We start from the raw sequence: 12,696 nt of genomic DNA, 5'->3' as shown, positions 1-12,696 counted from the left end.
TTCCATTGTGTGCGTTATACACACCACACACACACACACACACACACACACACACACACAGCATTTTCTTTACCCTTTCATCAATTGATGGACACTTGGGCTATTTTCATAATTTGCCCATTATAGATAATGCTGCTATAAATTCCAGGGTACATTTATCCCTTTGAATTATTGTGTTTGTATTCTTTGGGTAAATACCTATAGTGTATTTCCAGGATCAGAGGGTAGTTCTATTTTTAGCTTTTTGAGGAACTTCCATAGTGTTTTCCAGAGTGGCTACACCAACTTGCATTCCCACCAGTGATGCAAAAGAGTTCCCCTTTCTCCTCATCCTTGCCAGCACCTTTTGTTTCTTGTGTTGTTGATTTTAGCCATTCAGACAGATATGAGGTGATATCTCATTGTAGGTTTGATTTGCATTTCCTGATGATAAGTGATGTCGAATATCTTTTCACGTGTCTGTTGGTCATGTGAATGTCTTCTTTGGAAAAATGTCTATTGTCTTCTGCCCATTTTTTTAAAAAGTTTTTATTTATTTATTTTGAGAGAGAGAGAGAAAGAGAGAGAGAAAGCATGAGCAGGAGAGGGTCAGAGAGAGAGAGAGAAAGAGAGAGAGAGAAAACAAGGATACCAATTAGGCTTTGCATTGCCAGTGTGGAGCCCGATGGAGGACTCAAACTCACAAACTGTGAAATCATGACCTGAGCCAAAGTTGGCTACTTAACTGACTGAGCCACCCAGGTGCCCCTATTTTTGTGTATGGTATAAGAAAATGGTCCAGTTTCCCTCTTTTGCATGTTGCTGTCCAGTTTTCCCAATACCATTTGCTGAAGAAGTTGTCTTTTTCCCACTGGATATTATTTCCTGCTTTGTTAAAGATTAATTGACTATCTAATTGTGGGTTCACTTCTAGGTTTTTTACTCTGTTCTATTGATCTATATGTCTATTTTTGTGCCAATGCCATAGTTTTGATTATAGCTGTGTAATATAATTTGAAAGTGTGGAATTGTGATGCCTCCATCTTTGCTTTTCTTTTTCAAGTTTGCTTTGGCTATTCGGGTGTTTTGTGGTTCCATACAAATGTTAGGATTGTTTGTTCTAGCTCTATGAAAATCCTGTTGGTATTTTGGTAGGGATTGCATTAAATCTGGAGATTGCTTTGGGTAGTACAGACATTTTTAACATTATTTGTTCTTCTAATCCATGAGCGTGGAATGTCTTTCCATTTCTTTGTGTCCTCTTCAGTTTATTTCATCAGTGCTTTATAATTTTCAAAATACAGGTCTTTCAACTCTTTGGTTAGGTTTATTCCTAGCTATATTATTATTTTTCGTGCAGTTGTAAGTGAGATTGATTCCTTAATTTCTCTTTCTGCTGTTTCATTATTGGTGTATAGAAATGCAGCATGTTTCTGTATAATTGATTTTGTATCCTGCAACTTTACTAAATTCATTTATCAATTCCAGAAGTTTTTTGGTGGAGTCTTTCAGGTTTTATCTGTATAGTATCATGTCATCTGCAAATAGTGAAAATTTTACTTCTTCCTTGCCAGTTTGGATATCTTTTATTTCTTTTTGTTGTTTGATTGCTGTGGCCAAGACTTCCAGTACTATGTTAAGTAACAGTGGTGAGAGTGGACTGTCTTGTTCCTGACCATTGAAGAAAAGCTCTCAGTTTTTTTTTCATTTAGGATGATGTTAGCTATGGGTTTTTCATATATGGGCTTTATTGTGTTGAGGTATGTTCCCTCAAACCTACTTTGTTGAGGGCTTTTATCATGGATGGAGGTTGTACTTTGTTAAATGCTTTGTCTACATCTATTGAAATGATCATATGGTTTTTATCCTTTCTGCTACTGATGTTATGTATCACATTGATTACTTTGCAAATATTGAAGCAACTTTACTTACTGGGAATAAATCCCACTTGATCATGGTGAATGATTTTTTATTTTAATTAATTAACTAATTAATTAATTTAATATAATTTATTGTCAAATTGGTTTCCATACAACACCCAGTACTCATCCCAACAAGTGCCCTCCTCAATGCCCATCACCCACTTTCCCCTTTCCTCCACCCACATAAACCCTCAGTTTGTTCTCTGTATTTAAGAGTCTCTTATGGTTTCCCTCCCTCCCTCTCTGTTTGTAACTTATTTTCCCCTTCCTCTGCCCCATGGTCTTCTGTTGAGTTTCTCAAGATTCACTTATGAGTGAAAACATATGGTATCTGTCTTTCTCTGACTGGCTTATTTCACTTAGCATAATACCCTCCAGTTCCATCCACATTGCTGCAAATGACCAGATTTCATTCTTTCTCATTGCCAAATAATGAGACAATATATATAAATATTGTATATATAATATATACATATATATATTTACATATGTATATATTATATATACAATATTCCATTGTATATATAAACCACATCTTCTTTATCCATTCATCAGTTGATGGACATTTAGGCTCTTTCCATAATTTGGCTATTGTTGAAAGTGCTGCTATGAACATTGGGGTACATGTGCCCCTATGCATCAGCACTCCTGTATCCCTTGGGTAAATTCCTAGCAGTGCTATTGCTGGGTCATAGGGTAGTTCTATTTTCAATTTTTTGAGGAATCTCCACACTGTTTTCCTGAGTGGCTGCATTAGTTTGCATTTCCACCAATAGTGCAAAAGGGTTCCCATTTCTCCACATCCTTGCCAGCATCTATAGTCTCCTAATTTGTTTATTTTAGCCACTCTGACTGGCGTGAGGTGGTATCTCAGTGTGGCTTTGACTTGTATTTCCCTGATGAGGAGTGATGTTGAGGATCTTTTTATGTTCCTCTTGGCCATCTGGATGTCTTCTTTAGAGAAGTGTCTATTCATGTCTTCTGCCCATTTCTTCACTAGATTATTTGTATTTCGGGTGTGGACTTTGGTGACTTCTTTATAGATTTTGGATAATAGCTCTTTGTCTGACATGTCATTTGCAAATATCTTTTCCCATCCGTCGGTTGCCTTTTAGTTTTGTTGATTGTTTGCTTCGCTGTGCAGAAGCTTTTTATCTTCGTGAGGTCCCAATAGTTCATTTTTGCTTTTAATTCCCTTGCCTTTGGAGATGTGTCGAGTAAGAAATAGCTGCGGCTGAGGTCAAAGAGGTTGTTGCCTGCTTTCTCCTCTAGGGTTTTGATGGTTTCCTGTATCATATTCAGGTCTTTCATCCGTTTTGATTTTATTTTTGTGTATGATATAAGAAAGTGGTCTAGTTTCATTATTCTGCATGTTACTGTCCAGTTTTCCCAGCACCATTTGCTAAAGAGACTGTCTTTTTTCCATTAGATATTCTTTTCTGCTTTTTCAAAGATTAATTGGCCATACATTTATGGGTCCAATTCTGGGTTCGCTATTCTAGTGAATGATTTTTAAAAATATATTGTTGGATTCATTTTGCTAGTATTTTGTTGAGGATTTTGCATCTATGTTCATCAGAGGTGATGAAGTTCTCATTTTTTGTAGTGTCTTTATCAGATTTTAGTATCAGGGTAATGCCTCATAGAATGAATTTAGAAGTTTTCCTTACTTTTATATTTTTGGAATAGTTTAAGAATAGGTATTAATTCTTTAAGTATTTGGTATAATTTGCCATTGAAGCCATCTGGTTCTAGAATTCTGTTTGTTGGGAGTTTTCTGATTCAATTTCTTTGCTGATTATCAGTCTATTAAAATTTTCTATTTCTTCTTGATTCTGTTATGGGAGGTTATATTTTTCTAGGAATTTATAATTTCTTCCAGTTTGTCCATTTTTTTGGCATAAAGCTTTTCATAATATTCTCTTATAATTGTATTTCTGTGATGTTGTTTGTTATTTCTCACCTCTCATTTATGATTGTACTTATTTATGTTCTTTCTCTTTTCTTTTTGGTAAGCCTGGCTAGAGGTTTATCAATTTTATTAATTTTTTCAAAAAAAAGAACTCCTGATTTCATTGATATGTTCTATTTTCTTATTTTCTTTATCATTTATTTCTGCTCTAATCTTTATTATTTCCTTCCTTCTGCTAGCTTTGGGCTTTGTTTGTTGTTCTTTGTGTTGCTCCTTTAGGTATAAGATTAGGTTGTTTATTTGAAATTTTTCTTGCTTCTTGATATAGGCGTTTGTTACTATATACTTCCCTCTTAGAACCACTTTTGCTGCATCCTAAAGGTTTTGGATTGTTGTGTTTTCACTTTCATTTGTTTCCATGTATTTTTTTTAAAGTTTATTTATTTATTTTGAGAGAGAGATGGGGGAGGCAGAGAGAGAGGGAGGGAGAGACTCTCAAGCAGGATCTGTACTGTCAGCATGGAGCCCGATATGGTGCTCAAACTCATGACCCATATGACCTGAGCCGAAATCAGGAGTTAGAATCTTAATCAACTGAGCTACCCAGGAGTGCCTAGGGAGACCTTCTTTAAACTACCTGAAGTTTGGGCCTCTTGCTATCTCTGGGTTGAGCCACTCATTGATCCACACTGTCGCAGAAGTCTGGATTTTTCCTTTGTAGCATTTAATACAATTTAATTTGTGTAATGATATAATATTTAGTCTTCCCCACAAGCCTGAAAGTTCCACAAGGTAAGGACTGTTTTCTATTGCTAACCATGGTATTACCAGGGCCCCAGTACATTGTATACAGTAGGTACTCACTCAGTACTCTCTTAGCAGGTACAGCCTTGTCCCACAAATCTGTCTTATTAGATACTCTCCAAGGACTAGGTGGAGAGGTACCCAAAGTTTATGAGCTTGGTGGTGGAGACAGTGTCTGAGCAGTCAGAGAGATGGAGGAGTTCAGAGCTGGTGCAGTGGGGGAAGCAAGAAGGGATACTGAGGACATTAAAGGATGCTCATCGGATGAGTTTGCCCCTGTGTTCTCAACATCACATTTCCAGCCCAAATGAGTCCTTCTTCAATCATTTATGAAATAATTTCTTTAGAGGAAGAGGTAAACATCTGAGTAAAAAACCAAGGCCAAAACAGCTTTGCAGAATTATAACATGTCCCCGAAACCAGTTACAATTCAACTGGATTGGACTTCAAGAGAGAAATGATTGTGTTCCTCCAAATAATCTTCAGTTAGGAAGCTCCCACTCCTCCCAAGATGTGGAAAGATGATTACACCTTCTGCTGTCAGTTGCTGAGAAAGAAGTTTTTTCTCCTGATGGACCGACCAACACTATTTCTTTTTTGCTGCTCTTTTCCCTTCTCCTTTCCTTGGTTTCCCCTTGCCATGAAGCTTCTTTAGACGCATCTGCTCCTCCTTGAAGTCCTGATGCTCATCTCTATAGAGGCCAAGAAAACGTAGTGTCCCCATGAGTGCAAAGTAAGTGTTGTGATTTGGATACCAGTCATAAGTCTTCTTCTTCTTGGCTAAAGGCTACTCACTGAAGAGCTTCACCACTTTCATGTTTTTAGAATCAGTGGGCCTGGCAACTTCACCGAGTAGCCGGGCACTGAGACAACTCATGTGCAAGACATATTCTGAAAGTGAAGACATTTCCTGAGCAGCAAGGAGCATGAATCCCTACACGCAACCTTCCTCTCCCGTGCGCCCCTCTCCTGGAAGGCCCTCCCCTCTGTCCATGTGTTTTTCCATTAATTTCCTGATTGACCAATTCATTGTTTATTAGCATGGTATTTAACCTCTGTGTATGTGGTCTTTCCTGATTTTTTTTTTTGTGGTTGACTAATAATTTCATAGGATTGTGATCAGAAAAGATGCATGGTTTGATTTCAATCTTCTTAATTTGTGAAGGCCTGTTTTGTGGCCTAATATGTGATCTATTCTGGAGAGTGTTCCATGTGCATTTGAGAAGAATGTATAGTCTGCTGTTTTAGGATGGAATGTTCCTAATGTATCTGTTAAGTCCATGTGGTCCAGTATGTTATTCCAAACCATTGTTTCCTTGTTGATTTTCTGTTTAGATGATCTGTCCATGTGTGTGGTGTAAAAGTCTCCTACTACTAATGTATTATTATTGATTAGTTTCCTTGTTTACTATTAATTGTTTTATATATTTGGGAGCTTTTGTATTGGGTGCATAAATACTTACAATTGTTATGTCTTGTTGATTTGTCCCCTTTATTATTATATAGTGTTCTTTTTTGTCTCTTGTTACAGTCTTTGCTTTAATTTAATTTTAAAAAGTTTTTTTTATGTTTATTTATTTCTGAGACAGAGAGAGACAGAACATGAGTGGGGGAGGGGCAGAGAGAGAGGGAGACACAGAATCAGAAGCAGGCTCCAGACTCTGAGCTGTCAGCACAGAGCCTGTCGCGAGGCTCGAACTCACAAACCGTGAGATCATGACCTGAGCCGAAGTCTGTCGCTCAAACGACTGAGCCACCCAGGCGCCCCTACAGTCTTTGCTGTAAAGTCTAGTTTGTTCAATATAAGTATTGTTACTCTGGCTTTCTGTTGACATCCATGTACATGACAAATGTTTCTCCCATCTACTCACTTTCAATCTAAAGATGTCTTTATGTCTAAAATGAGTCTCTTGTAGTCAGCCTATAGATGGGTATGGTTTTTGTTGTCCACTCTGTCACCCTGAGTCTTTTGACTGGAGTGTTTTGTCCATGTACATGCAAAGTAATTAGTGATAAAAATGTATCTATTACCATTCTTTTACTTGTTTTGTGGTTGTTCCTGGAGATTTTCTCTGATCCTTTCTTGTCTTTCATGTTTTACTGATTTTCTTTAATGATATATTTGGGTTTCTTTCTCTTTATTCTTTGCATGTTTATTAGTGGTTTTTGATATATGGTTTTTGAAATATGGTTACCATTATGTTTGTATATAACCTCTTCTGCATATAGCAGTCTATATTAAGTTGTAGGTCATTTAAGTTTGAACCATTCTTTTCTCCTGTCCTCCCCACATTTTAGGCATATGTTGTTATATTGTATATCATTTTTTTTTGGTGTGTTCCTTGACTGATTATTTACAAAAATATTCATTTTTACTGCTTTTGTGTTTCTTACCTTTATACTCTCACTTTTGGTCCCCCTTTGCACTCAAAGTGTCCCCTTTAATATTTCTTGTGAGGCTCCTTTATTGGTCACAAACTCCTTTAGTTTTTATTTGTCTGGGAAACTATTTCTCCTTCTATTCTGAATGATAGCTTTGCTGAATAGAATATTCTTGGCTGCAGATTTTTCCCATTTAGCACTTTGAATATGTCATGCCACTCCCTTCTGACTTGCCAATTTTCTGTTGAAAAATATCCTGCTAGCCTTATGGGTTTTCCCTTGTAAGTTAATGACTTATTTTGTCTTGGTACTTTTAAGAATTTTTCTTTATCACTATATCTTGCAAGTTTACTTATAGTATGTCTTGATGGGAATTCTCTGTGCCTCCTGGATCTGGATGTATGTTTCCTTCCCCATATTAGGAGACTTTTCAGTTATTATTTCTTCAAATAAATTTTCTGCCCCTTTTCTCTCTTCTCTTCTTCTGGGACTCCTATAATATGAATGTTATTATGTTTGATGGAGTTACTGAGTTCTCTAAGTCTATTCTCATTTTGCATAATTCTTCCTCTCTTTTTTTCCGCTTCATTGCTTTCCATTGCTTTGTCTTCTAGGTCATTAATTTGTTCCTTTGCTTCTTCTAGCCTACTACTGTTTATTATATCAAGTATGTTTCTAATTTTGTTTTTTGCACTCTTCATCTTTGATTGATTCTTTTTTTAACTCTTTTATTTCTGTGGTAAGGGTGTCACTGATGTCTTCCATTCTTTTCTCAAGTCCAGTGAGTGTCCTTAGGATTGCTGCTTTAAATTTTCCATCAGACATGTTACTTATATCTATTTTGCTTAGATTTCTAGCTATGGCCTTATCTTGTTCTTTTATTTGGTATAAATTCCTCTGTCTTGGCATTTTGTCTAAGTCTCTTCCTGTTTCTCTTTGTTAAACAAGCCAGTTATTTCTCCTGCTTCTGAAAGTAAGAGGTCTCCTGCTTCTGAAGAAGAGGTCATGTAGTGCCTAGGGCCCGGTGCTTCAGGAGCATATCCAGTGTGTGCTGCATGTGCTTTGCATGTGCTCTAGATGCTCTATCCTTCAGGCCAGTCATCTGCAGAGGCTCTCCTTGTTTGCTGTGGGCAGTGTTTGGTCCCTGGCCTGAGTGTGGTGAGTTTTAATCACCACATTCTGCTCTGTCTCTTTGTGAATGCAATCTGTCACCACCTCCACTGGAAGTGAGGTGCTGTAACTCTCTGATCAGAAGACATAGTGTGGGCAGGGGTTTGTGCTGGTCTTCTGGGGGAAGGGCTGGCCTCACTAGGACTGAGGAAGTGTGACTGACAAGGGAAGTTCCACCAGAGCACAGTGGGGTGGGGCTTAGTGTAAGCAAGTTAGGCAGCCATTTTTCTTGCTGCACTGCCTCCCACAGGTGGTTCTGTGTTTATGCTGAGGAGAGGCAAGGGAAACGGCACTGGCCAGCTCCTGTGTTCCCTGAGAGGTGTCTGTATGAATGCTGTTTCTCAGGGACTTACTTGAGAAGAGCAAATAGTCTCCCCACTGTGTGCCCCAAGCACTCTTCAGATCGCTATTTCCACGCTGTCTGCCATGGGTTGGTTGCCTGCCTTCTCTCCAAGAGCAGTGTAGTGCCCTTGGGGCTCTATCCCAGCCAAGCTCGCTGACCTCTAAAACTCCAGGCTTTAAGTCCAGCTGGTTGCAAGAACTCACAAAATTCAGCCCCTCTAATTTCCCAAGGCAATGGCTATGAGGAAACATTCTCCTTATGCATTCCCCTGTGTGGTCATCTCTGTCTCACCCTTTTCTGTGACCACAGCTCCCTCCCTTCCACAGCCAGGATCCATTTCTCCCCTAAACTATATCTCTGTGCTTCCTCCTTTCTTCAGTGTGATCACTTCTCTCCCTTTAGTTGTGAAGTCTGTTCTGCCAGCTTTCAGGTCAGTTTCTTGGGTATTTGGGATGATTTATCTAGTTGTATTCATGGGACGAGGTGAGCCTAGGATTCTCCTATTCCACTGCCATCTTCTGGTCCCAATACCTTCTCATTTAGAAGTTACAAATTCCACAGCCTCAAACTAAGATTGCAAAATAATCATTAAAGAATTTTCTCCCAAAACATCAGCCTTGGAGAATAATTCTTGAATAATCATTGTTAAACATATAATGCCATGCATTTCTATATTTTCAACCTTTACCCATTTTTGTTTTCCTATTTAATTAGGGCCAACTTTCTAAACACAAACTTAAGCCAAACACATAAAAAAATAGTGATTTAAAGCACAAGTCTATAAGAAAAGATCAACATACCAGTTGTTTCAAGATCATTTCAGTTCAATATATTGGGAGCAAAGATCCATTCTGAAAATGAAAAAATATGTAGTTTAAAAAATTCTTAGAGGCATAAACCAAATTCTTATCTTTCTACCTGGTTTGTTTTACAAAGAAGCTTCAGAAATATTTGACTATAGTTTTAATGATGGAAATGTTATGTTTTCATTTCAAAGCAATGAAATTCTGATGTTTAATGTGAATCCAGTTGGCTCTCTTTTGTACATTCATAGTTTCAAAGGCTAGAATTTGTTATCAGCAATGGGAGAGATTTAAGCTGCACACATAAAAACAAAGTTACTTAGAGTTCAAGGTTTTGTCTTGTAAGTAGCATTCCACTTAGAGTTTCAAAACTTTTTACTTTAAAATACTTTACTTGAAACCAACCTTTCCTTCTGAGAGGATCAATAAAAGTGCAGCATTATCCCACTCTCACCTCTTAAGACCTTTTGCATTCATCCAGTTTTTCTTATTTTTTACCCTTTATCTTGCTAACAGTTCTCAGAGATTTCTTCTGTGTTCCTGTGAAGGTAAGTTTCTTGTCAAAGAGGCATGTCATCTTCTGAGGTGGCTTATTCTGTTTAGCTACCCTGTCATCTTCGATGTCCTTGTTTAGGGCAGTCCAGTGGTCCAGATACAAGGCCTAGATCAGCTTCTAGAGATTCTGATCATCATATTTGACTTGTCATCCTGGAGTCACAACAGTACCCATGGAGACAACCTTGATATAGAGACAGGGTAGATATTTTTCAGTTGTCCATAGTTACTATATTGCTATTTATAGCTAATTTTCTTCTTGGAAACTAGGAAGAGAGGGGGAAAGATCTTTTCTTGTTTGTCCTTGAAAATCTCTTTGTGACATGGCATGACTACCACTTTCCCTGGGTTGGCTGCTACTCTGTCACTTCCAATACCCAAGTGGCCTGGGCAGAGTTTACTGTAATGAGCAAACTCATTACATCTCTGCAAGCTTTCTTTCTTCTCTCTCTAGCCCTTTTTGATTTACTCCTCACCTCAACCAAAACTTGCTTACTGATCTTCTGGTCCTAGCTGTTGGGCAACTTTACCCTTTCTCAACTTTACCTTTTCAGAGATGACTCCAGTTCTATTCATTCATGCATCTGTCACCAGATTCTTTCAGGGCCATGAATTTCTCTCCATTTCTATACCTGTTGCTATAATAAATCAAATGTTTACTGGTTAAAACGTTGCATCCCTTTCTGACCCCCCATCATGGGGATTGAATTAGTCTATTTCTGCATTTTTTTTCTGCCAAGCACTATTCTAGTCTTCCTACATTTTCCTTCGTGCAGGTAAAGTTAGTTACTAGTGTCTCTGCAGAGACTAGCTCACACCCTGCCCATATGCCAATTTATTGATTCCTTGAGAAATCTAAGTAGTGAGTTGACACAACCTTTCCAATCCCCACCCTAACTTAGGTCATTGGGAAAATGAACTTCCATTACTTCCCAGTTGCAAGTAGGAAAGAAATTCACTTTTTTTAAGTGAAAATCTAGTTTAAAGTTTTTTTCTAGGCAGGGGGATTGATAGGTAGAGTAGATGAGACATCATTGATTGGAAGAAATAGTTGACATATTATCTACATCAACATATGTACATGGAAAAATAATTATGCACTGTTTCCAGAAAGTATCTTGGGTATGTAGAATGAAATGAGCTCTATTATAATATATGATCCAAAATTCATCTTTCAGGATGTTATTGTTGTTTTTTAGCACAAACCCCTCCAAACCTCTTTCTAAACCTTTGCCAAAAGGTGAAGATATCTACACTATGTATATCTCCACCTCTAATTATGAATTTATTTTCTTATGGTTGTCCCCATTATAATGTCAGTGGCAGGGGCGCCTGGGTGGCTCAGTCGGTTAAGCGGCCGGCCAACTTCGGCTCAGGTCATGATCTCACGGTCCGTGAGTTCGAGCCCTGCGTTGGGCTCTGTGCTGACAGCTCAGAGCCTGGAGCCTATTTCAGATTCGTGTCTCCCTCTCTCTGACCCTCCCCTGTTCATGCTCTGTCTCTCCCTGTCTCAAAAATCAATAAAAAACATTAAAAAAATGTCAGTGGCATGATGCAGGTGTCTATTACTAAGAAAATTGTCTGTCACCAACATGACTGTTACCACGAATTATAGCCCCAACTGCTTCATGTGGTTCAATAGTATACTTGGGGTACCTTACTTTTCTGGCCATATGTTTGTAAATAATCTTCAACTTCTCCCTCTTTTTTATTTTTTTACCTTTAATCTACTCTTCCAAAAAGTATTGCTGACCTATGTATGTGTTCTTCTGAATTCACTGACTTTATACATTCCATTTTTTCTAACTCTGATACCTTCTCCTCCTCCATTGCCATGGAGTTTTTCCTCCTCTGAATTCTACCTGTGATCACTATTGCCCATTTTACATAAATGATGTAAATGCTTTTGTAGAAGTGTGAAGGAATTGCTGAATGGAATCAGAGGAAGGAATTAGTGACTTTGCAAGCAAAGAGAGGGTTCCTAAAAGGTTTCCTAGAGGAATTAGAATCTGGGGATATTTGAGGAATGCACAAAATAGGTTAGGAAGGGCATTTTAGGTGATGGAAATAGAGTTAGAATAGCACAGGGTAGCTGAAGTGCAGGTTTGAAGAGGGAGGTCAGGGAAGATACCGAAGGGCCTTAAACTCATGCTAATGACTGAACTTTGTCATATGAGATCTGGAAAGCAAGTAACTGGTAAAATATTATATGTATTGCAAACATATACTGTCCTTATTCCTTAGAGCAGTGAGTGTGCGCCTTGCTCCCTTCCAGGTGTTATAAAGCAGTTTTGGTCTCCAGAAACAATGAGGGGAGGAATAATGTTCATGGTTCTTACTATGTACCTTGAGTAGAGTTCTGGCACTAGAGTGGCTTCTATAGTGAGGATGACACTGTTTGGAGTACTGTACCTTACATATCATGGGTGCTTGAACATGTTGTTGAATGAGTAAATGGAAAAAAAATCCTTCCCTGGCATTATTCTCCCCACAAAATCAGAAGTCCCTTTTCATACACTCCTGTGGAAAAAAAACAGATTCTCCTCAAATACAGTTCTAGTATTTCCCACCCCCTCTGCCCCCCCCTCCCCCGCAGTTACATTTCCTTAAAATTTGACTGCACCTTGCTATTGGAGGCCACCTGGGGGGGTGGATATGGTATGGGCTTCAGGGCCAGGGAGACTCAGGTTCAAATCCTCACTTAGTAATTGTGTGAACTTGAATGATTATGTAACTTTCTAAACCTTTGGTCATCATCTTTACCCTATCAATGAAGAAAGGTTGCAGTAAGGAGAGAGAAAATGTCTGTAAGATACTTAAGCCAAG

At 38.3% G+C, this 12,696-nt stretch overlaps 1 protein-coding gene and 1 long non-coding RNA gene across 2 annotated transcripts in view; one reads left to right on the top strand and one right to left on the bottom strand.

Moving 5' to 3' along the window:
- LOC147577315 (uncharacterized) overlaps nt 1–12,696 on the top strand; it is a 255,066-nt gene that overhangs the window by 161,055 nt on the left and 81,315 nt on the right. The gene's annotated exons all lie outside the window — the stretch shown is intronic.
- On the bottom strand, nt 5,155–5,575 carry LOC112850398 (small ribosomal subunit protein mS33). Its single transcript, XM_025914051.2, is given in 1 exon segment — nt 5,155–5,575. A coding segment is annotated over 1 exon segment (342 nt). The 5' UTR covers nt 5,546–5,575; the 3' UTR covers nt 5,155–5,203.

This window comes from Puma concolor, chromosome C2 (genome assembly GCF_028749965.1).
Source record: "Puma concolor isolate L17-30 chromosome C2, mPumCon1.1.hap2, whole genome shotgun sequence".
Taxonomy (NCBI): Eukaryota; Metazoa; Chordata; class Mammalia; order Carnivora; family Felidae; genus Puma; species Puma concolor.
This window is presented reverse-complemented; position numbering and strand designations above follow the sequence as displayed.